We start from the raw sequence: 23,553 nt of genomic DNA on the forward strand, positions 1-23,553 counted from the left end.
CTGTAAATTATTTGTAAATCTGTGAACTTTTTTTTTTGTTTTCTGTACCGAAAGGGTCCAATGGCTTTAAAGGAACACGTTGCCTTGGATCGGTCGAGTTGGTAATTTTGGTGATTTTATAACAAATGATACAAACGCTTTTCAAAGACCAACTTGACCGATCCAAGGCAACGTGTTCCTTTAAGCAAGAATAAAAAGCTCATGATAGGGAGACAGTGTGTGAAGTGTTTGACTTGCTTAGTGTAGCAAGACTCCCGACTAAGACATAGTGGTACACTGTGCTTATTATATTCAAAGTATAAGATGAAGGGAATAGTAAAACAATATGAGTTGCTTGCTGTACATGTATCGCTTGAGTTGTAATCTTTTAGTCATACATCTCAAGGGTGGACCACTGCCGTTTCATGCCGGTTCTGGGTTAGTTCTTAGTTCACAAATTTATTGAGGGTTGGCTAATTTTCTGCGACTATTTTCTGTGACTTCTTTACACTATTGTCAATTTTGATTCAGAAATAGGAACTTCATATAAACCCTTTTAATCTGATATCATAATTTGAAATAGCGCAAATGTAAAAATGAAAACCAAATTCCATTTTTCAGTAATTTCTTTTGACATACCTACACAATTTAGCACAAAAAAAATAAGCATTTTTAACCATGGATATTTCTGAATGGCCCCTTAGTGGACTTGTTTTCACTCTCTGGTGCAATGCATCTTGTTGGTTTGAGAATGCAGCATTCACTTTTTAGTAATTGCTGTTTACGCTTTGACATTCCTACTGTCTGTCCATTCAATATAATCCAACTGGGCTGTGGTTTTAAAGGCAGTGCACACTATTGGTGATTACTCAAAATAATTATTAGCATAAAACCTTACTTGGTCACGAGTATTGGGGAGAGGTTGATAGTATAAAACATTGTGAGAAACGACTCCCTCTGAAGTGACGTAGTTTTCGTGAAAGAAGTAATTTTCCACGAATTTGATTTTGAGACCTCAAGTTTAGAACTTGAGGTCTCAAAATCAAGCATCTGAAAGCACATAACTTCGTGTGACAAGGGTGTTTTTTTCTTTCATAGTTATCTCGCAACTCCGACGATCGATCGCGTTCAAATTTTCACAGGTTTGTTATTTTATGCATATGTTGAGATACATAAATTGAGAAGACTGGTCTTTGACAATTACCAATAGTGTCCACTGGCTTTAAATACAAGCCTTCAGTATGATGTTATACAAGAGTGCATATTCAATCATCCGTTTGTTTGGCATTATCATCCACTGTGGTGTTGAGGGAAAAAGAAACTATCCATCATTCTTAATTTACAAAAATAATTGTGTCAAGAACAGAAAATGACGATGCTGCACCGTTAGCCTATTTTAAATCATAAGTTTTATTTGGTCAAAATCATTCTATTAAAAGTCATTGGTATTAACTTTTAAAACCCTTGTTGACATTTTTAAAAATGAAAAAGGGGTATGCATGTAAATAATATTATCAAGATCATGTAAATACTTGATCCAAAATTTACTTTGTTTAGTCTATTTTACACAGTACATGTTGTATTAGTTTTTATGATTCCAGTGGAAAGCCACATGTTTTTTAATTTAGTGTACCAGTCATTTTAAGAAATATTTGCACTTGCACTTCAAAAGCTTTTCCCCTTTTAAAAGAAAATGCATAAATTGTCTAGTCCAAATAAAAAATTAAAAAATTGACAAACGGTGAGATTGTGTTTTCAGCCCTAACCTGATGGCATGGGCTTTCCTCCCACATCTACTACTGGTACTGACATTTTTTGTAACCATTTTCACTGCACATGTATCTTCAGGCCTACGATTAGTTAATTAAGAGAAACTGATGATTTGCTCAATTTCATCGAGCTGCTTAAGCAAATTGTCTGCTAAGCAGAAATGAGCAGGAAATCAGTCATCAGTTGATAATTTGACTGTTAATATTATTTTGGTAAGCATAATTTTGTTGTGCTAAGCTACTTTTTGTGCTAAAGCTGCTCCATAAAATTGGTCCTAAAAATAATCATAGCAATAATATATGAAACAACAGTAATAATAACTCAAATATTTTGTATATTGTATAATTTTGTATGACAAAGAACATTAAAAGGAGAAATGGGGCCAAAAACCTTGTAAATGTTATCAAATTTCTTGCATGCTCAGGGCCAGAAAGACCATCTCTGTTGCCCTGGTCTTGACCTTGGTCATGCTGGTGCCCCTCTAACCATTTCCACACAGACTTCCAGATTTTCAAATGGAAATGCCCCTTTGCATTTGTGGGGTGTCGTGGCCGAGTGGATAAGAGCACCGAATTCAAGCTCTGATGCTTCTGTTCAGCAGAGTGTGGGTTTGAATCCAGGTCGTGACACTTGTGTCCCTGAGCAAGACACTTAACTATAATTGCTTCTCTCCACCCAGGGGTAAATGGGTACCTGTGAGGGCAGAGATGGTTCTTATGATTGGTTTAGCCATGTAGCGCATATAATTGTTGCACAGGCTGTATACTCCCCAGGGAGCTGAGATGGTTTAAGGAATGATTCAAGGCCCAGTGACCAGGGATAATAATGTCGGTAGCGCTTTGAGACACCCCGTGAAAAAGCGCTATATAAAAACCGTGTATTATTATTTGCAGAATTAATACTTCAGCCATACTAGAATGGTCCCCCGTGATAAAGACAGGCACTGTTCCTGCAGGTCCAATGATTTTATTGGCTAAACGTACCGTGACATAAGCTTTCCATATCTGTCAGCTTCCACTTTCGATCGTCTACATGCATTGTATGCATAATTTTATGTACTTCATGTAGTGTTGTTTTACTCACTATGTATTATGTGAACATGTACAAATGTATGTGTGGGGCGACTGCGATTCTCCGCTTGAAATGAATGCAACATCAAAGGGACATCTGGCAGCATCCAGTCAGGCTGGTATCTAGCGTTTTCACGAGCCTCGTCAGATGTTCAGGCTAAAGACTAACTGTATGGAGGACACACATATCGGCGGACTAAATTCCCTGTGATACAAGCACATAAATCTGAAGGTTGCTGGTTCGAATCCCATCCATATAAATTTGCAAAATGCAAAAGGAAAGAGTCTTTACCAACACATGTACAGGAGCACTGTGTGTCATTATCCTTATCCTTTTTTCCCCAATATTATTTTTTCTTGTACTCTGCTGAACAAGGTTTATGGGTTGCATATTAATTTAATAATAACTTTTAAGAATTTAACTTTGATTTTGTACAGTTCACTGTACGGTATTTATATAGACAATGCTCCCATTTGACCAATGGGCACGGAGACGGTACTCTGTGCATCGTCGTCTGGTTCCGGACTCTCCGTGTCGATCCCTAATAGTTTCTGTTTGTGTCTCTCCGTTTGGCGTTCCTTCTTCTCGGCTTTCTTCTGCTGTTTCACGACGCGGCTGTTTACTGCCCTTTGACCCTATAGAGATGAAGACATCCAGTATCAATCAACACAACAAGTGCTACGCTTTAATTTTACTTTGAAGCTATCTTTCAATCCTGGACAAAGAAATTTTTTATGGGTCTGCAAATGAAAATATCCTGGTATTGACCCCTTGCTCACACGTTCCAAGCGGCGACTGTGCTAGCTCACCATTTTGGTGGGCAATAGATAAACCATAGGTAAACGCCGCGTCGCCTAAAATGCGCATTTCACTGAATAACGCACAGTGACATTGGCCACCAAAGTGGGGCATCCAAGATTATTCTGATGATGATGAAGGTGAATTGGGTAGATAGCTGGAACTCACACACCTGTTTCTTTTTTCAATTTGCTCTTCACGAGAGATTACCTAAAATCACAATGCTGGATCATCACTTAACTGATTTGGGCTCATGACCCGAATAAACTGCCACCAGGGACACGATGCTCCCAGCCACACTACCATGGGCAGCGCATCGTATCGATACCTCTCGTCACTAACCCCTGGAAGGGATGTATTGAGAAACAACGCCGATTGGCCCATGAAATTTGTAATGCGTTAGATGTAAAGTGCGCACACACGTAGTTTTAAGATATTTGCATGTTGATAACGCCCGCGTTTTTTATGGCACAGACACATTTTTAAAAACAAAAACAACAACATTCTTTAAGATGAAAGACATACGTGTGCGCGTAGAAAGGATTGATTACAGGCGCTCTTTAAAATGTGCTAGATTATGATGGAGCACGGTATGCTGGGAAAAAATTGCGCGGTGAGATCGATCACCCCTTGGAACGAGGTTGCGAAGCCCCCTACTCATGGGGCTGAAACAGGATTAACCCCTTCACAGTCTGTAGGAATGTAGTCATGGGTGACATCTCCTAGAAGCCTGGCACGTAAAGCAGAATGCACTACCTTCCCAACTTTTCACAAAGCAATTATGATGCCTTGCTAAAGGGCACAGGTGTCATGGCAGGGTATCAAACTGATAACACCAGAGCTTGGGTCCGGTGAACTCATAGAGTTATAATTTTATATAAGAACTAGAGAGCGCACGAGTTATGCTTCGTGCACAAACGCCACGGGACCACAAGATGACAAGCGCGTCATTCTGCACGCGCGTTGAATATGATATACATGTTTGAGGTTTTTTTTATTGAACGCTCACACGATGCTGTTTGTTCAACAAAAACTCGCTGTGAGATGCCAGTTTTGTCAACTTAGAAAATTGCCACCTGCGCGCATGCGGGAGCGCGTATATAGGCCAGTGCGCCCTCTAGTTCTTATATACATGTATAACTCTTTGGGTGAACTATAGACCGCTCAACCACGACACACCACCAGGCAGACAGTAATAAGGGTATAAATATTTTACAAGCGGTATGCATGTGTAAATGTATGCCAAAAGCCCTTTTCACACGGCCAAAATGTAGCCATGGTCCCTTGCTACAAAATTTACCAGCGTGGATTGTTTATTTGTTATCACCATGCGTGACTGATTTTGTGAGCTTTCACACTGCAAAGTTAAAAAAACTAACAACCAATGTGCGACATGAGAGTGGTATGACGAACTGGTAATCTTGATCACCTTAGTTGGACAAGATAGCACCCGCAATAGCATGCGCTGTATGGGCTTTTTCCACCTAGGACGTCATTCAATAAACAAAGGTTCCTTTCACACGATGATGTAGCCCACGTCCTTGGTCAAAACTTCCGCTAGTGTAAGATTTTGTCGTAGGTCCGGACCTCCGACAAAATGAAGCAATGTTGGACAAGATTTGACAAGGGACCCTGGACACTCCAAAAATTATTGTCCTTTCACACGAGGTGCATTTTGTAAAATCTTACAACCATGCTACAATTTAGCAAGGCACCCTTGCTAAATTGCTCTCGTGTGAAAGGGGCTTTACTCTCCCAGAGCTTCGGTCCGGTGAACTAGACCCCTCGGCCACGACATGACACACCACCAGGCAAACAATTATATGGGTATAAATATTTTACAAGTGCTGTGGGCTATTAAATTGGAAGCCCAGGACTGCTATTTTTGTACAATTTCTTTTGAAGTAATCTAGCAGTCCCCTGCACAGATAAATTTGTTGGATCTACAAACGAAAGTATCGTGATAAATAATAGTACGGAGATTAATATTGTGCAGTGACCTATATAAATATACTCTACTGCGCATTTAGAGGAATACAAAAAATGCAGAGAAAAAACAAAATACACAAACAGAGTAAGAATGAATTAAATGGGTGAAGTAAACAAATGGGTTTTTAACTTAGATTTAAATACACTAAGTGAAGCAGACTGTCCAATGCAAGGTGGGAGATTGTTCCACAGATTTGGAGCGGCGTATAAAAATGCCCGATCACCTAAGGTAGCCCTTGATTTCCTAGATGGGTGAAACAACAATGTGTGGTCTATGCCAGACAAGCCGAGGGGCACACCAGATCTGTCAACATTCAAACGTAACCTCAAGACTCATCTGTTCAATTTGTCAGCTTGTTAGCACCCGGCGCCTTTGAATGGTTCTGTTCCAGATACTATGGGCCTTATAAATTGTATGTTATTATTATTGTTATTACCCGAGGCCAACAATGAGCTAGGTTCATACTTCCTGCGAATGCGAAGCGAATTCTGGTGTCGTAACAATCGGTACGCGCTCCCTTTCCCTTTGTGACGCAGTGAAATTCTCTTCGCACAAAGCATTCGCAGGAAGTATGAGCCCGGCTTAAGAGTATAAATGTTTGTCTTACTCTTCCTCTGCCTCTTCCTGGAGTCCTGTTGGGTTGCGTCTTCTTGGTGTCTCCTTCATCAAGGACTGCACCAAAGATACGAGCCCCGGTCCCTCCAGACGACCAAATGCCGTTCTCTGAAGCACCCGCACAATCTGTGGCATATAATAACAAAGTCTTATATAGCGCAGGTATCTACCAAACAAGGTACTCAAGGCACTGAGTATTATATACAAACTTACAGAAAGAAAGGTTATTGCAGTGATGAGTTCAATTATGTCGCCCCTTATAAGGGTTTACAAGGAGCTACGGCGCACTCAGCATGACAATAAAAAAGTTCATAACCGATGTTTGAAGCTTTGAATGGTGTGAAGGATAAAAATAAACTATAACTAGAGATTGAGAGTTTGTGAACAAACTCAAGGTGTTCGGTTTCCGGGAGTAAAAGCCTGGATTAAAAAACAAATATTACACCTTGCTTTGTTCTCAAGATTTGTAATAAATGATTCAAATTACAAAAACTGTCAAAACCACATGATTACGTCATCTAGTAAAAGTGTATGTTTGGTGATGTCATCGGTAATACTTGTATGGTGTGATGGTAAAGCATCAAAGGATGTTTTTTCGACCTAAAAGACAATAAACCACGCCCTTTCAAATCATTTCACAGTCACTTCCCGTTTAAACAGGTCAAAAGGTCAACGAAAGTTCACCAACATATCCATTTCTGTCAAGTACGTAAAGCCCTTTCATTTGATGTACAGATTGTCAAAATAGCTTATGTAGTTTAGGAAATATGAACTTAGGAAATATTGACTGACGACTGAAGAAAAGACTGTAAGGGGCATGTATGTTTTAACCGCCTTGAACGAAGACTATTCTTCCTGAAGCTTTTTCGCGCTCTATTGATAATATTTTTAAAAAGAAGTAAAAAAAAAAAAACGTGAATCAAAAATAATGATTTTTTGAAATAATAATTTGAATTTTTATTACTCAAGAATGGATGACATCATCATGACCTAACTAACACATTATTCCACTCCTAATGCATATCTAACTATGTGCGAAGTTTCAAGTTCATACGAGTTTGGGAAGTGTGCTTTTGTTCGAGGACAAGGGACGAAGAGAAGAATAAGATGAAAATCTGGATTGTTTTATTGATTTGTTTGTACTAAAGTTTTGTTTAATCCGGCAGTTTATTTTAGCAAGACCACTCCTAATTGCTTGGGCCTTATGCTTTAACCATTCTGTTTTCTTTGAATGTTTTGTATTGTAACATCCATGTCTGTGCATGGAGGTAGAAATAGATTAGTTTACGTAACGTCCTTTCCTACTAGAGAAAGTTTGAAAGGGCTTATGTTATTTCAGAGATTTTTTTTCTTCAAAATATTTAACTCAAAATAACTTGGATAGTTGTTTTAACAAATAATCAAAACAGTTGATGATTATGCTAAGTTCAAGAAGTAATAGATATCGTAATACTGACGTGAATTCCGTGGGCCCAAAACGCCCTTCACCCGGGGGAATGGTCGATCGATGTAACGTCTCTATTCTTCTCGGTGTTTAACCAAAACATGACCAATGTTCGTCATTTTGTACTGTTGTTTTCTCACATAATTAAAAGTCCCATTAATCACTGAAGTAGGTGGCCATCTCAGCGAAACTTCGTCTTCAATTCTACATTGACCACTAAGCCATCAGAAGGGTAACATTTGAACAATTTGACGCTGAAGATTGAAATGAAATCGTTTTCGCAGCGTTCTGCATAGCTATATAGCTCTATGCATATCACGCTATGGCACAGAGTACAACAAACTTGGCAGCATGCCACCAAATAAATTATGCCTTATACACTACACGTGTACGCCACAAGTGTTACGCACAACCAATGGGGAAATTTCGTAGTTCTTTATACAAGAAATTGTGAACTTTCAAACTCGATTTTGAACCAGAAGACGAGCTCAAAATGGGATCACGTCTGCGAGGCATTTACGGAGTTTTTAACGAACTTTCCGATGATGTGTCGATTGTAACAACCCATCATGTAGATCAAAAGTTATGATTTTTTGAAATAATAAACTTTGAAAATTCATAACTCAAGAATTGATGACGTCATCGTGACATAACTCAAACGGTTTCTTCTCCTTATACATATCTGACTATGTGTGAAGTTTCAACTTTATATGTGCTTGGGAAGTGTGATTTTTTTAGCGGACAATCGCCGAATGGATGATCACTGGAGCGTGCTCTGCTGCACCGCTAATACACTACACGTTGTGTGTATGCCTACGTGCAATGTTTATGCACATACCAATGGGGATTTACGTTGTTCTTTAGACGTGAATTTTGAAATTTTCAACCTCTCTTTTGAGCCGGAAGACAACATCAAAATGGGGTCATGTCTGTGAGGCGTTTACGGAGTTTTCAATGACGATTCCGATGATGTTTCGATTGTAAAAATCCCTCATGTAGATCAAAAGTTATGATTTTTTTAATTAATAAACTTTGAATATTCATAACTCAAGAATTGATGACGTCATCATGACGTAACTCACACGGTTTCTTCTCCTAATAAATATCTAATTATGTGTGAAGTTTCAAGTTCATACGATGTTTGGAAAGATGTTTTTGTAGGGGGACAAGGGACGTACAGAAGAAGAAGAAGAAGAAGAAGAAGAAGAAGAAGAAGAAGAAGAAGTATCAATAAAAAAAAAAAACCGAACAAAAATAAGAGGTGTTTCGGGCTGTTGGCCCGAACACCTAAATAATAATAAACTTGTGGGTACAACCCAGTCATTATTCTCTTATGGAAGAGTGTTCGCTCTGAAAAGAGCTGGTTTGGTCTTGACGTTTCGAACTGTGAACTCTGCTCGTCTTGCTTTCTCCTGAAGATGAGCAGAGTTCACTGTTTGAAACGCCGAGGAACCAGGTGCTTCTGTTGTGTTTGGGTGTAAGGATGAGGGATCAAGACTGAGTAGATGAATCTGGATGAGTCAGAGGGTTGCTGAAGGATAAGGAGGGACTGTCGGTGACTCTGATTGGTTGGGGTTAGTTCGGTTAGGGTTAAGGGACGAAAGTGAAGGGTAAGAATAAACTATAAAAAATGGTCACCTTGCAGGTACAACCATGTAACAAATCTTTTTTTAAAGAGCCAGTTTGGTCTCAATGTTTTAAACAGTATGTACTTTGCTCAACTTCAGGAGAAAGCTGAAATGCCGGTGGTGATGCTGCTTAAAGACACTGGACACTTTTGGTAATTGTCAAAGACAGTCTTCTCACGTGGTGTATCTCAATGTATGCACAAAATAACAAATCTGTAAAAATTTGATCTTAATTGGTTGTCGAAGTTGCGAGATAATAATGTAAGAAAAAAAACCTTATCACACCAAGTTGTGTGTTTTCAGATGCTTGATTTCGGGACCTCAAAATAAAAAAAATAAAAAAATGACTTCTTTCTCGAAAACTAAGCTACTTCAGAGGGAGCCGTTTCTCACAATGTTTTATACTATCAACAGCTCTCCATTACTTGTTACAAAGTAACTTTTTATTCTAACAATTATTTTGAGTAATTACCACTTGTGTCCACCAGTACCTTTAAAGGCAGTGGACACTATTGGTAATTACTCAAAATAATTATTAGCATAACACCTTTCTTGGTAACGAGTAATGGGGAGAGGTTGATAGTCTAAAACATTGTGAGAAATGGCTCCCTCTGAAGTAATGTAGTTTTCGAGAAAGAAGTAATTATCCACGAATTTGATTTCGAGACCTCAGATTTAGAATTTGAGGTCTTGAAAATCAAGCATCTTAAAGCACACAAGTTTGTGTGACAAGGGTGTTTTTTTTCCTTTCATACATGTAGTTCTTGCAACTCCGACATGTGTATCTTGCAACTCCGACGACCAATTGAGCTCAAATTTTCACAGGTTTGTTATTTTATGCATATGTTGAGATACACCAAGTGAGAAGACTGGTCTTAGACAATTACCAATAGTGTCCATCAGTACCTTTAAAGACAGTGGACACTATTGGTAATTGTCAAAGACCAGTCTTCTCACTTGGTGTGTCTAAACATATAAAATAACAAACCTCTGAAAATTTGAGCTCAATTGGTCGTCGAAGTGGCTAAGTATGAATGAAATAAAAAAAACACCCTTGTCACACAAAGTTGTGTGCTTTCAGATGCTTGATTTCGAGACCTCAAATTCTAAACTTGAGGTCTCGAAATCAAATTTGTGGAAAATTACTTCTTTCTCGAAAACAATGTCGCTTTAGAGGAAGCCGTTTCTCACAATGTTTTATCCCATCAACCTCTCCCCATTACTCGTTACCAAGTTAGGTTTTATTCTGATAATTATTTTGAGTAATTACCAATAGTGTCCATCAGTTCCTTTAAGCCATTGGACACTTTCGGTAAACAGTATTTTCCAAGGCCCACACTTCGTGTATCACAACTTCTATATAAGATAACAAACCTGTGAAAATTTAGGCTCAATCGGTCATTGGAGTGGAGAGAAAATAACGGGAAAACCCACCCTTGTTTCCGCACGTTTCCTCATGTCATGACATGTGTTCAAAATAAATGTGTAGTTCTCGCTATCGAGAATTGATATTGTTTTAATGTTTTCTCAAAAAGTAAAGCATTTCATGAAATAATAGTTCAAGAGAACTCTTTCACCATTACCGTCAGTAAACCCAGTAATTATTTGTAAATCTGTGAACGTTTTTTATTTTATTGTACCGAAAGTGTATAATGGCTTTAAGGGATGTTATTACAAAAGATTCTCACCATAAGATGGAGACTGTGCCTGATCCATCTGCATAATAAACTCAATCGTAGATTCGACATCATAATGATAATCTTCTAAGGTATCGCTGACCAGACACGCATCCTGGATTGAATCAAAACATAAAGAGAATCAGAAAGGAAAATCTCTTTATTAATCCTCCGACTATCTTGGCCATTCAATATCATCTGAATTGTTTTCTTCTGAAGATGTTGCTCAAAAAGTGGAGACTCATCTCACCCCTGCACCACTTCTTTTGACTTATTTCACCCCTGGTTCTTCTCAGAACCACCACTTCGTTCAACTTATCTCACCTCTGGTTCTTCTCAGAACCACTTCTTTTGTTTACAAGGTGGTGTGGTGCAATATGCTGCCTATCAAACCAGGAACACCGGGGCGAATCCCTTCTCATTGCGATAAGTGCACTGTGTTCTTTTACGTGCGTTACACAACATACACGACCAACGGCATCCGTCCCATCCGAGGGACGAAGTCCCATCCGAGGGACGAAGCAGTGGTTAACTGTCTTGTGTAGGGACACAAGTGTCACGATTGGAACACTCTTGTGTCACAATTGTGACTCGAACTCACACTCTGCTGATCAGAAACACTAGAGTATGAATTGGGTGCTCTTAACCACTCGGCCACGACCCTTCCAGTAAATTGTATTACGTACCTGACATCCTGTAGCATCCATAATCTGTATTACCATCTCATCAATATTCATGTTTTCAGAAGGCACACCCCCTGCACCTGTGACATCATATGATGATGCGCCATTAGTTGAGAAGCCATCGCTGCCTTTTGATTTGGCCTTTTTTCCAGCAGCTGCAAGTTTGCTTGGGTCTGAGGACTGAAAAACAAAAACATGTATGAAAAGAGCGAGGCCTGAAAAACAAATATTTCAATACAGAACAGTCTTGGGTTTAATTTGTCGTGGGTTTGATGGTAGATCCTCTGCATGTTTATTCCGAGGTTGCAGGTTCAATTCCTGTTTTAGTACATTTTCATTGGTTCAACTCAAAATTATTTAAAGTTTTCCCAGTCAATTTCCCATTTGGTTTATTGCTTGACATTTGCAATAAAAAGTTGCATCGCCTTAAGGTGATCTCTCTCCTGCTTTTTCTTGGGCTATGTTGTTAACTTGGGCGACTTCCCTGGATCAACGGCAGTTCAATCAATCAATCAATCAATCAACAACATTTATTTTCATAAATACATATACATAAATAAACAATTTGATTTTACAAAACTGAAACTGTATGGAGGCATGACCCATTAAAAGCAAAAGCTTGTAGGCTGGGATACCTTGAACAAAGCCAAACAAAGATAGAAAGTATTTATATGGTATAACAATGAAATAATAAAACAATGCATATAAAAAACAGATAAAGATCAAAATGAGACGGGTAAACAAGCGCAAAAAAAAGCAAACAAACCAACAACAAATACCCAAACAATCAAGCTTGAATGGCTTCTGACTGACCCCCTGAACGATATTGACAAAATAGTGAGACCACAAACATCAGGGCTAGAGATAGCTGACACATTCAAATCCCACTCCAGTAAATATTTCAACAAAATGTATGCAACTGCCCATTGAAAAAAAAGAGGAACATTTTCAAAGGCACAACGCAAGTGCGGAGCAAGGCAGCCGAAACACCGCGGGACATGATACCCACAATGGTACCCTGGAAAATGTTGAGGTTTATTATGCTCTTAGTGCATTGTTAGCATGTACTAGGCTTATTTTACATGATTGTAGTTGTACACTGTTGTTGCCAGGCATATATTTTTTTATTTTTTTTTCACGTTTAAAAAAATTTTTAAAATGCGGAATTCCGCGGAAACGCGGAAGAGTTGCATGCCTGTGTATACAGCCTGCTTTGAAATGCCATGGAATATACAATGCCACTGTTATTGTAAACACGGGAGGTGCAGACCTGACGAAAGTTAATACAATTACCTTAAACTTTGTTGGCTCTTGTAATTTGTCACCATATTTGCGTATACTGGAATAATGATCGCCATTATGGTAAGCTAAGTGTAGCTCCCTGGTACCTGGGCGATCGTTTCCTGATATCTGTGGATAGAGGTTAAACACAAAACACGTTAACCCAAATCCTCTTTATTTCTTCAGCTAGGAGACCCTCCCATACCTTCCAAAACTCCCAACTCCATGGTAACTTAAAGGGACAAATTGCTTTGGATCGGGCAATTTGGTCTATGAAAATCATTTGAAACTGTTTGTTATAAAAATGTGTATGATTCGAAAGATGTTTTAAAAGTAGAATATAATGATCCACACAAATATGCCTCAAATTTGCGTGGTTTTCCTTTTACTTTCCAAACTAACACCGTCCGCCATTTTGTGGAGTCACAAATTTGACCCTACAAAAGCAGTACTGTGTTAGTTTACCATTTAAAAGGAAAACTACTGTTACCATTTAAAAGGAAAACTATGCAACTTTGTGTGTATTCTACTTTTAAAGCATCTTTCTAACAATATGCATTTTAAAACAAACGGTTTCAAACGCTTTTCATTGACCACCTCGCCCAATCCATGGCACCGTGTTCCTTTACCACCCAAGTGTTTGGTGCAATTGTAAGCTTGGCCTGCAGTATCAAAGGTCACACAACTTTTTGAAGGCGTCTTGTGACCGATCGGATCAAGAACACTGGTCTCAACCTCTGGTGCTTCTGATCAGCAGAGTGTGGGTTTGAGTCCCAGTCATGACACTTGTGTCCTTAAGCAAGACACTTAACCATTATTCCTTTTTCCTTTGGATGGAACAAAAGCCCTAGGTAAACAAGGTTTCGACCAGCTTGCTCTAGTCATCGTCCACAGATTGAAGAGTATTTCACATGCTGGTCTGAGGTTTTGCCTCAACACTAACACATTATGCAGAATCACATTAGGGGGCTATGGCTACGGCTGGATCACAGCATCACCATGTGTTAAAGTATAGGACTTCCTTAGCAACACACTTAGAAACAGTCGTAGCCGTAGCCGCCAATCGGAATACGGCTTCATACAAGAGTTTCTTGACTCACTCACTCTCCAGTCTGGTGCATTCAACTGGTGGATAACAACATTCAGGCCATGCCGACGTGCAAATGCAACAATGCTGTCATTGCCGGCGTAGGTACCAGACTTGGCTAGATTCTCAACTGCAAACAAATAGGGAAGAGTTGGGAGTATTTACCATACAAGGATTCAGCATTCTATGCTATCATTAAAGGCACTGGACACCTTTGGTAATTGTCAAAGACCAGTCTTCTCACTTGGTGTATCCCAACATATGCGTACAATAACAAATCTGTGAAAATTTGAGCTCAATTGGTCATCAAAGTCGCAAGAGACTAATTAATGAAAGAAAGAAAACCATTGTTGCTCGAATTTGTGTGCTTTCAGATGCCTAAGAAAATGCTTCAGGCCTGAAGTATTTTAATATTTGAGAAAGAAATGACCGCGTTCTCAAAAACTAAATTACTTCAGAGGCAGCCGTTTCTCATAATGTTTTATGCTCGTTTACCAAGTAAGTTTTTATGCTAACAATCATTTCGAGTAATAACCAATAGTGTCCAGTGCCTTTCAGTCAATCAAGTGTATCATTTATTAAATTATTTACAAAGAAAGAAACGATGAAAGGTCATACTTCCGTACTTATCTAAAGAAAATTGTAAAAAAATTATATCCGAAAGCATACTTCTTATAAACATGGTAAACGTAGCAAGCATCCTGTGAAATATTTATTCTCCGTTGATTTGAGGTCAATACAAATATCTGAATCTGAGAGACGATTCATGCATGAATAGTTTTTCATATTTTTCAGAAATTGCATTTGCGAATGCTGGGGCCAGAGATTCGGTTTGTACCGGCCCGCTGTCATCTCGCTAAACGTGGATCGATTTGACGATCATGCGAAAATACTATGACAGTGTTTTCTCAGCAAGTAGTACTTGTATTCAGCTGAGATTTTCACAGGTGACGTTTGTTGTATCTTTGTTTGTAAATTTGCCAATGTATCAGCATTACGTTGACGAAAACCAAATGTTGACCCTACATTTGAATCATTTCAAAAAGAATACAAGTCTTACTGTGTTTGTCAAAAGGCACATCATCCTCAACAAATGGTTCAAAGTCCCCTCTGTGATCGAGAATATACCGGACCGTTTCCCCCCTGTGCTTCAAATGGTTGCGTCCATGGCCATCCAGCTGATCTCCCAAGGCGCGAAACAAACAGTTCCTAGTCACAACAATGAGATTAGTACAGTTAAAGGCAGTGGACACTATTGGTAATTACTCAAAATAATTATAAGCATAAAACCTTTCTTATGGGGAGAAGTTAATGGTATAAAACATTGTAAGAAACAGCTCCCTCTGATGTGCCATAGTTTTTGAGAAAGAAGTAATTTTTCACGAATTTAATTTCGAGACCTCAGATTTAGAACTTGAGGTCTCGAAATAAACCATCTAAACACACACAACTTTGTGTGACAAGGGTGTTTTCTTCTTTCATTATCTCGCAACTTTGATGACCGATTGAGCTCAAATTTTCACAGGTTAGTTATTTCATGCAAATAATTGTGATACACCAACTGTGAAGGCTTGTCTTTGACAATATTACCAATAGTGTCCACTGCCTTTTAAGATGCAAGAATTTCAAAGCACTTATAAGATTCATCTCAAGATAAGAGTTGTCAAACAACTACTTATTTCTTAATTTCCAACTTGATTTGATATTGATTGTGATTTTGATACTGTGGAAATAAACTGACAAACTGACAATTGTGACATCACACTTTTCTTGGCAAAGAAAAAAAATAGTGAAGATCACAGATTTACATAAAACTAACAGGGTCTAAATGATGATAGTAGAAAACATCCCTTAAAATATTTCTGTCTGAAATGTCATATTTGATGAGAAATAAATAAAACTGATATTCTGTTTACAGTTTATCGCTCATTGGGTGTTTTATTCACTGTTTTTTGCATCATTGTCATGCAGAAATGTAACCAGTTTTTCACAATTTTTGTCAAGACCCAGATGACCGATCGATCTCAAACTTCTACAGGTTTGTCAGCTTATGTATATAGCTCATTACATAAAGTGGTTACACTGCCAGCAACTGTTTTGTTAGCAAAAACCAGTTCTGTAATGTTCCTTCAAAGGCAGTGGACACTGTTGGTAATTGTCAAAGACTAGCCATCATAGTTGGTGTATCTCAACATATGCATAAAATAACTAACCTATGAAAATTTGAGCTATATCGGTCATCAAAGTTGCGAGATAATAATGAAAGACGAAAACACCCTAATCACACAAAGTTGTTTGCAGTTAGATGCTTGACTTCAAGACCTCAAATTCTAAACTTGAGGTCTCAAAATTAAATTTGTGCAAAAGTACTTCTTTCTCAAAAACTACGTCAGTTCGGAGGGAGCCGTATCTCACAATGTTTTATGCTATCGACCTCTCCCCATTACTCATTACCAAGTAAGGTTTTATGCCAATAATTACTTTGAGTAATAACCAAAAGTGTCCACTGCCTTTAAGATTGACACAGTTAAGGTCAATCTTAGCTCATTGTGAAATCGATCCCCAAGGTCTTATTAGAAGTGTCCATCTTTGTCCAAAGAATCACTTTCTACTAGTGACATTTTGAAGAAATTTAGGTCAAAACATGTACAAATGTATGGCAGCTAAGAACAACATCTTTTGATGAGCAGAAAGAGGTTACACAAGCCATCACATTATGTGCATTGTTTGTGACCGGTTTCATGCTCATTTTGCTTTGCAGACGATTGTGCTCAGCACCATTTTCCACTTCTATCTTAAAGCTTTTTCAAACTTGGCATATCTGTGATGTATTGACTGACAAAGTAGACCGGCATGCAAATGTAACTTCACTAATGTATTGACTGACAAAGTAGACAGGCATACAACTGTAACTTCACTAAAAAAGAGGTATTACACAGTTTCCTGTAAAGAGCGGAATCAGCTGATTCGAGGAAAAGTTGCATGCCTGAGTAGATCCTTACAACTTCATAATGGACTGAACTAATTTCATTGCGTGTGCTTGCCTCTGCAATTATGCGCATATGTCGCCCCTGTAAAACACAAAAGTCCGTGGGCCATTAGCGCAAAATTCCACAGTAATCAGAGCCTTGATGCTTATCATTCTGACCTACCCATCTCCTGGTATATCTCGAAGCTCCAACCCTACAATCTGTAGCTGTGTTGCGAAACTGGCAAAGTTCTCATCGTCTGCAAGATAAGATTCATCCTTTCGCTGCTTCCTGTAGTTATTGGTGTAAATAAGACAAAAGAGAGACAAGGTTTTAAAGGCAGTGGACACTATTGGTAATTACTCCAAATAATTATCAGCATAAAACCTCACTTGGAAACGAGTAATGGGGAGAGGTCGATAGTATAAGACATTGTGAGAAACGGCTCCCTCTGAAGGGACATAATTTTTGAGAAAGAAGTAATTTTCCACAAATTTAATTTCGGAACCTCAAGTTTAGAATTTGAGGTCTCGAAATCAAGCATCTGAAAGCACACAACTTCATGTGACAAGGGTGTTTTTTCTTTCACTATTATCTCGCAACTCAGACTACCAATTGAGCTCAAATTTATACATGTATGCTAAGATACACCATTCACACCAAGTGAGAAGACTGGTCTTCAACAATTACCAATAGTGTCCACTGTCTTTAACAAACTTCCTGGTATTTTTTCCTTTTAACCTTTCGTTAGTTTGACCATTCGTTTGTTAATGAAAGACCAACTATACCAGCCTGCATGAGAATATCATGTGGTGAATGTCTGACTGCTTTTGAATCCCACAGTACACAGTCAACCCTCTTACTGTTTGTCTATTCAATATCGTCCACTGTTGTTTTATATGATTGCAAAATTAGTCAGCCTTCAATATGGTGAATATTATTATATTATTATATTATGAATCCCACAGTGCACAGTCAACCCTCCTACAGTTTATCCATTCAATATCATCCACTGTGGTTTTGAATGACAATGCCAGCCTGCCAATATCACATGGCTACTCAGTACAATCAACCCTCCTACTGTTTGACTATTTAATGTCATCCCAAGTAGTTTTGAATGATAGGCAAACTATGCCAGCCTGCACTACGGTATCATGTGGTGAATGTTTTTTCACAGTACACAGTCAACCCTCCTGCTGTCTGACCATTCAATATCATCCACTATGGTTTTGAATGATTGATAAACTTTGCAAGTGTGCAATATAATATCACGTGACGAATGTAACTACACAGTACACAGTCAACCCTCCTACTATCTGACCATTCAATATCATCCACTGTGGTTTTGAATAGCTCTGCCGTATAATGTGTTATATAGTTAATGCATCAACACAGTACACATACACACAAAGTACTTTCCTTTCTGTGTAGTCCCGTGCAGTTATGGCAACTATTCTTCTTTATAATCAGATCACAATAATTTCTCATTCCTAATTTGAAGCAACAAAAACTATTCCTTTACTTTTTGATGACTCTAGAAGTAGCCTATACAGACCTTTTACGCAAAGTCTCAAGTTTTGTAATCTATGGCCAACCTGTAAGCATTTCTTGTTGCTCGTTCATCCCGTTTGCGTTCTTGATGGTCCTGTCTTTGACTTCCTGTCGTTGTCTTGGACTGCTTCCGGTTGTTCCCATGTTTGCTCATGATAAAACTATACAAAAATGTCCAAAAACAGAAATACTATTGAGTGAGGAAAATTCATATTAAGTTCAAAATAATTTGCTATGTTTTTATTGATTGCGAAAAAGCCAGAGAACATCAGCATTGAATATTTTGCCTGCTCTTTAGTATTAAAGGCAGTGGACACTATTGGTAATTACTTAAAACATTTATTAGCACACAACCTTACTTGGTAATGAGTAATGGGGAGAGGTTGATATTGTGAGAAACGGCTCCCTCTGAAGTGACGTAGTTTTTGAGAAAGAAGTAATTTTCATCGAATTTGATTTCAAGACCTCAGATTTAGAACTTGAGGTCTCAAAATAAAGCATCTGAAAGCACACAACTCTGTGACTGTGTGACCAAGGGTGTTTTTTCTTTCATTATTATCTCCCAACTTTGATGACCGTTTTGAGCTCAAATTTTCACAGGTTTGTTATTGTATACATGTATGTTGAGATACAGCAAGTGAGAAGACTGGTCTTTGACAATTGTCAATAGTGTCCAGTGTCTTTAATATTAATGAGGGAAACTTCCCCAAGTTGCAGGATATTCTGCAATTAATCTCCTCACAGTAGGTTTATAGGGCCTACCTTAGTCGCCCCAGTCACGAGGTCTAGCCGTTAATGGCGCTAAGTGCAATCCATCTATGCTATTCTAAATAATCAATTCGATCTACGTTATAATTTTGGCAATACAGTTACGATTACATAAATAAAGGTTCATCGCGAATAGCAAAATATCAAGAGAGGGCGCTGTAGAAATAGAACCCGGAGAACGCTGAGTGTCTCATTGTGCGTGCGGTTTCGTTGTGAGACCATTTTTATGGACACCTACACACCATTTTCGTAATGCGTGTATGGCAAAATATTTTGCCATACAATTTTGCCATACAATGACATCATCATTGACCAATGAAAACACTAGAAATGGTCTATGTGCGCTGACATCTTGCCATTTTGCCATACGCGCGTGTCACACGATGATAATTTTGCCATACGCGCATATTGCGCAGTATTGATACGCCGCGTCCACAGACGACACAGAGGGTGGTCGAGCTCAACATTCTCAGGGTTCTATTTCTGATGACCCACACATAGGTTATGCGTGTGCACGCCGTGCATAACAACATGAACCGCGGTAGCAAATGCCCTGTCTGCCTACCCATAAATTAGGCCCAGTAGTAACTGGTGCGCTGTATTTGATTTTGAGTGTAGTGTATTATTTTTATTACTTTTTTCGAAATTTTGACATTATTGGTCATGACCGATAATGTCAATGTCAAAATTTCGAAAAAAGGAATACAACGCCCCTGTATTCTAGCTCTAGAATGAAAAAAACCTCAGTCACTACAGACTAGGCTATAATTAAAAAATTTGTAATAAAAGTCACTATTACAATTTCCCGAAATAGATGCAGCACGTTGTGAACGTAATTAAAAAATAAAAGTGAAAACAAACCTGGTTTTCATTTCCTTTTAATCTTAATTAAAAACGGGGACGAAAGTGGACAGCTAAAGGTAATCATTTTCAAATAAACCATGCAAATCTCTGATCAATTTCTACTCTAATCTGATTCTTTTTCAATGTTACTATCTCCATAGTGACAACTAAAGCTTTTTAATACTTGCCCCTCAGCAATTTTCGGTCCTACTAAAAGCCGACAACAAGCCGACAACGCCGACAACAAGTCCAGAGCGCCGCCAACACGCCGCCAACACGTTTTAAATACCTCAAAAATGGCAAATAAACTATATACATTTTAGAACTATATGTGTTCTGTAATATAAACATAAAGTTAATGTAAAAACTTCACAAAAAGTGTGAATTTTTAACCAGAAAAAAACTTCACTTGCACGGAAAGCGGTCGGACGCCATCTTGGCTTAAAAACCGTGTTTGGACCAGACCATTATGATACGGGTAGATTTAGCACTTGTCAACAACAGAGGGCGGGCTTCATGTGAAGACCTTCACTGCAGTGTGCACAGTGCATGACGCCCGCCCTCTATTGCTAAGTCTGACTCACCCGCATCATAATGGACTGGTCCAAACACGATTTTAAGCCAAGATGGCGTCCGACCGTTCTCCGTGAACGTTAAGTTTTTTTTCTGGTTAAAAATTCACACTTTTCGTGAAGTTTTTCCATTAAATTTATGTTTATACTACAAAACACACATAGTTCTAAAATGTATATGGTTTATTTGCCATTTTTGAGGTATTTAAAACTTGTTGGCGGCGTGTTGGCGGCGCTCTGGACTTGTTGTCGGCGTTGTCGGCTTGTTGTCGGCTTTTAGTAGGACCCGCAATTTTCGCCAACCGATATGGCGAGGCCATAGAGTAGCTCATATGGCCGCCGGCTTTTTCACATCGCACCTAGTCTTGGTTCTCGCGTCGCTTCTTCTCGTTCTGTGTCGCTTTTCAAAACACATTTTCAACAGAGGGCGCTGTAACAAGAACACGGCTGATCCACACCGAGCGAGAGCGACCATAACCTACAGTCCCATCGCCCAATACATAATACAATCATGGAGGTAGTCTCCATGATACAATCCACCGTTTTTTAATCGCTTCAAAGTTTTTGTAAAACAACCTTGTTACGATTATAATTGGAGGCAGTGCGGGTTTTTTAAAAGAGAAAATAAAAAAAGTGCCAAACAACAACCAACTGCTCTCTGGAAACGTGAATTGTTTATTTTCAAAAACTAGCAAATTCATAGCAGAAGTTCAAACAAACTCTATTTTTTTAATAATCAGCAACCATCAGAACAAAATACTATAGACCTTTCACAAAGTCACAGCTCGAATTTTGGCAAGCCGAGGTTGGTAATACTAAAAAAAAGCCAGACAGCCACAGTTTGTTACACAAATTCAAGTTGAATTTGTTTTCAACAAAGCAACCAATCAGACATTTGCAGAAAATGTTGAATTTTTGACACTCTTGTAATTACTCAAAATAATTGTTAGCATAAACCTACTTGTTTTAACAAGTAGGAGCCTACTGATAATAAACATAAAACATTATGTGAAACGGCTACATCTGAAGTGACACAATTTTGGAGAAATAGAATTCTAGATCAAATAATAACAGACTTCAGGCCTGAATCTTGTGTTATCAGGCATCTGAAAACACACAAATGTTGTTCAATAAGGGGTCTTTTTCTTTCACGGGATGGCGTGGTAGAAAATAACTTATCCACAGAGGGATGGACTTGGGAGAAAAAAACAAAAACAACTTCTGTTTTCCACTATTTTACCCAAGATCCAACAAAACAGTTTACGAATAATGATAAATAAGACTGTGAGACTTCCTTCTTTGGTAGTTTGTTCTTCATATTATATAACTTTTATTCATCTGAAGTGTATCATACAAAAGGTATTTTAATTTATGTTACAACTAATTTACTAGTAATATTATTTACGTTAGTTAAACAGTCATTACTTTAACGTGCCATGTTGGACCCCTCCCACCCTCTCGCTAAACAAAGAACTTTTTTGTTTTCTTCTTCTTAAAAAACCCCAAACTATTTTGCAATTTCTTTACACCTGAAGCCAGGGCCCAATTTCATAGAGCTGCTAAGCACAAAAATTTGCTTAGCATGAAATTTCTTCCTTGATAAAAACAGGATTACCAACCAAATTTCCGTTTGTCGCATGTCGTTTCTTATTGGTGTTCAGCTGTTGTTAATGTTTGCTTGTCCTGAAAATCACATGGAAATTTGGTTGGCATTTCTGTTTTTATCAAGGGAGAAATACCATGCCAAGCAAACTTTTGTGCTTAGCAGCGCTATAAAATTGGCCCCAGATCACGTTGGACCCCCAGCCCCCTTGTAACAAGTTGTAAACGAACATTACAGTGGAAGCAAAGGGTATACATGACTTTGAACTTGAACTACACAAAAGAAACCGGAGTAGTATTTCCAGAACTGTAACAATTGGCAGCCTGCTAAATAAGCAAATAAAGAATAAACTTTGTTACCGAATAGATCAAAACTAAAGATACTAATGTTTACAATAACCCACCAGAGCACCTTTCAGTTTATCAGGATTTGTGCAGTGAACTTTTATCTTTATATTATAATCCTCAACACGGTATATTTGTTTAGAGACCCTGGAGGCTATTGGTAAATGTCAAAGACCAGTCTTCTCACTTGGTGTTTCTCAACATATGCATGAAATAACAAACTAATTACTAATGACGACACCGTGCAGACACCAAGAAACACACCTTGTGTGGCACACAATAGTGTGGCTTGAGTTGGCCACACAATTGGGGCTACAACGGTAGGTTACCACTGGTAGTGTGGATGTACCTGTAGCGATAACAAAAGCCCACTGCCCTAATTGGTCAACAAGTCATTCTTTACCCTTTACACAATGACCTTGTACTCAAGGTATCAGTTTTGTTATCAAAATGAGATTTTTTTTGCTAGCCATAAATTCATTAATTTCAAGTTGACAGACCGACACAGGAAGAGCAAAGTCGATCACTAATCAAGCCATGATTGAATAAAACTCTGTTGTATGTCGATGATTATCAAATCCTTTTGAGAAAATTTGCTTAGCATGAAATTTCTTCCGTAATAAAAACAGGATTACCAACTAAATTTCCATTTGTTGCATATTGCTTGTTACTGCACTGGTATATCCAGCTGTTGTTTGGTTATCCTGATAATTACGTAAAAATTTGGTTGGTAATCCTGTTTTTATTCATGCCAAGCAGATTTTTGTGCTTGACAGCTATATGAAATTGGGCCCTGGTCTTGACCGCGGTGCCCCTTACAAGGGTTTTTCCATAGCCTTGCAGCTTTCTCAATGAAAGTGCCCTCTGCGAAATGAAAATGG

The 23,553-nt window shown here is 38.4% G+C and overlaps 1 protein-coding gene across 3 annotated transcripts; it reads right to left on the reverse strand.

Annotated features, from left to right (window-relative positions):
• Nucleotides 1-180: 180 nt before the first annotated feature.
• Nucleotides 181-20,443, reverse strand: LOC139950393 (OTU domain-containing protein 3-like). Of its 3 annotated transcripts, none has more exons than XM_071949033.1 (10): nucleotides 20,172-20,327; nucleotides 18,587-18,703; nucleotides 17,175-17,282; nucleotides 15,083-15,231; nucleotides 14,040-14,152; nucleotides 12,948-13,064; nucleotides 11,658-11,834; nucleotides 10,984-11,086; nucleotides 6,216-6,349; nucleotides 181-3,455 (listed from the first exon to the last, which is right to left on the reverse strand). In XM_071949033.1, the coding sequence occupies exons 1-10, from the start codon at nucleotides 20,180-20,182 to the stop codon at nucleotides 3,273-3,275; spliced, it is 1,212 nt and encodes a 403-aa protein (XP_071805134.1). In that variant the 5' UTR covers nucleotides 20,183-20,327; the 3' UTR covers nucleotides 181-3,272. The 3 variants fall into 3 exon arrangements, with proteins under 3 accessions (XP_071805134.1, XP_071805136.1, XP_071805135.1); XM_071949035.1 differs by lacking the exon at nucleotides 20,172-20,327 and adding an exon at nucleotides 20,342-20,443 and having other exon boundaries at nucleotides 182-3,455; XM_071949034.1 differs by lacking the exon at nucleotides 20,172-20,327 and adding an exon at nucleotides 20,338-20,342 and having other exon boundaries at nucleotides 182-3,455.
• Between the last annotated feature and the right edge of the window lie 3,110 nt (nucleotides 20,444-23,553).

This window comes from Asterias amurensis, chromosome 18 (genome assembly GCF_032118995.1).
Source record: "Asterias amurensis chromosome 18, ASM3211899v1".
Lineage (NCBI taxonomy): Eukaryota > Metazoa > Echinodermata > Asteroidea > Forcipulatida > Asteriidae > Asterias > Asterias amurensis.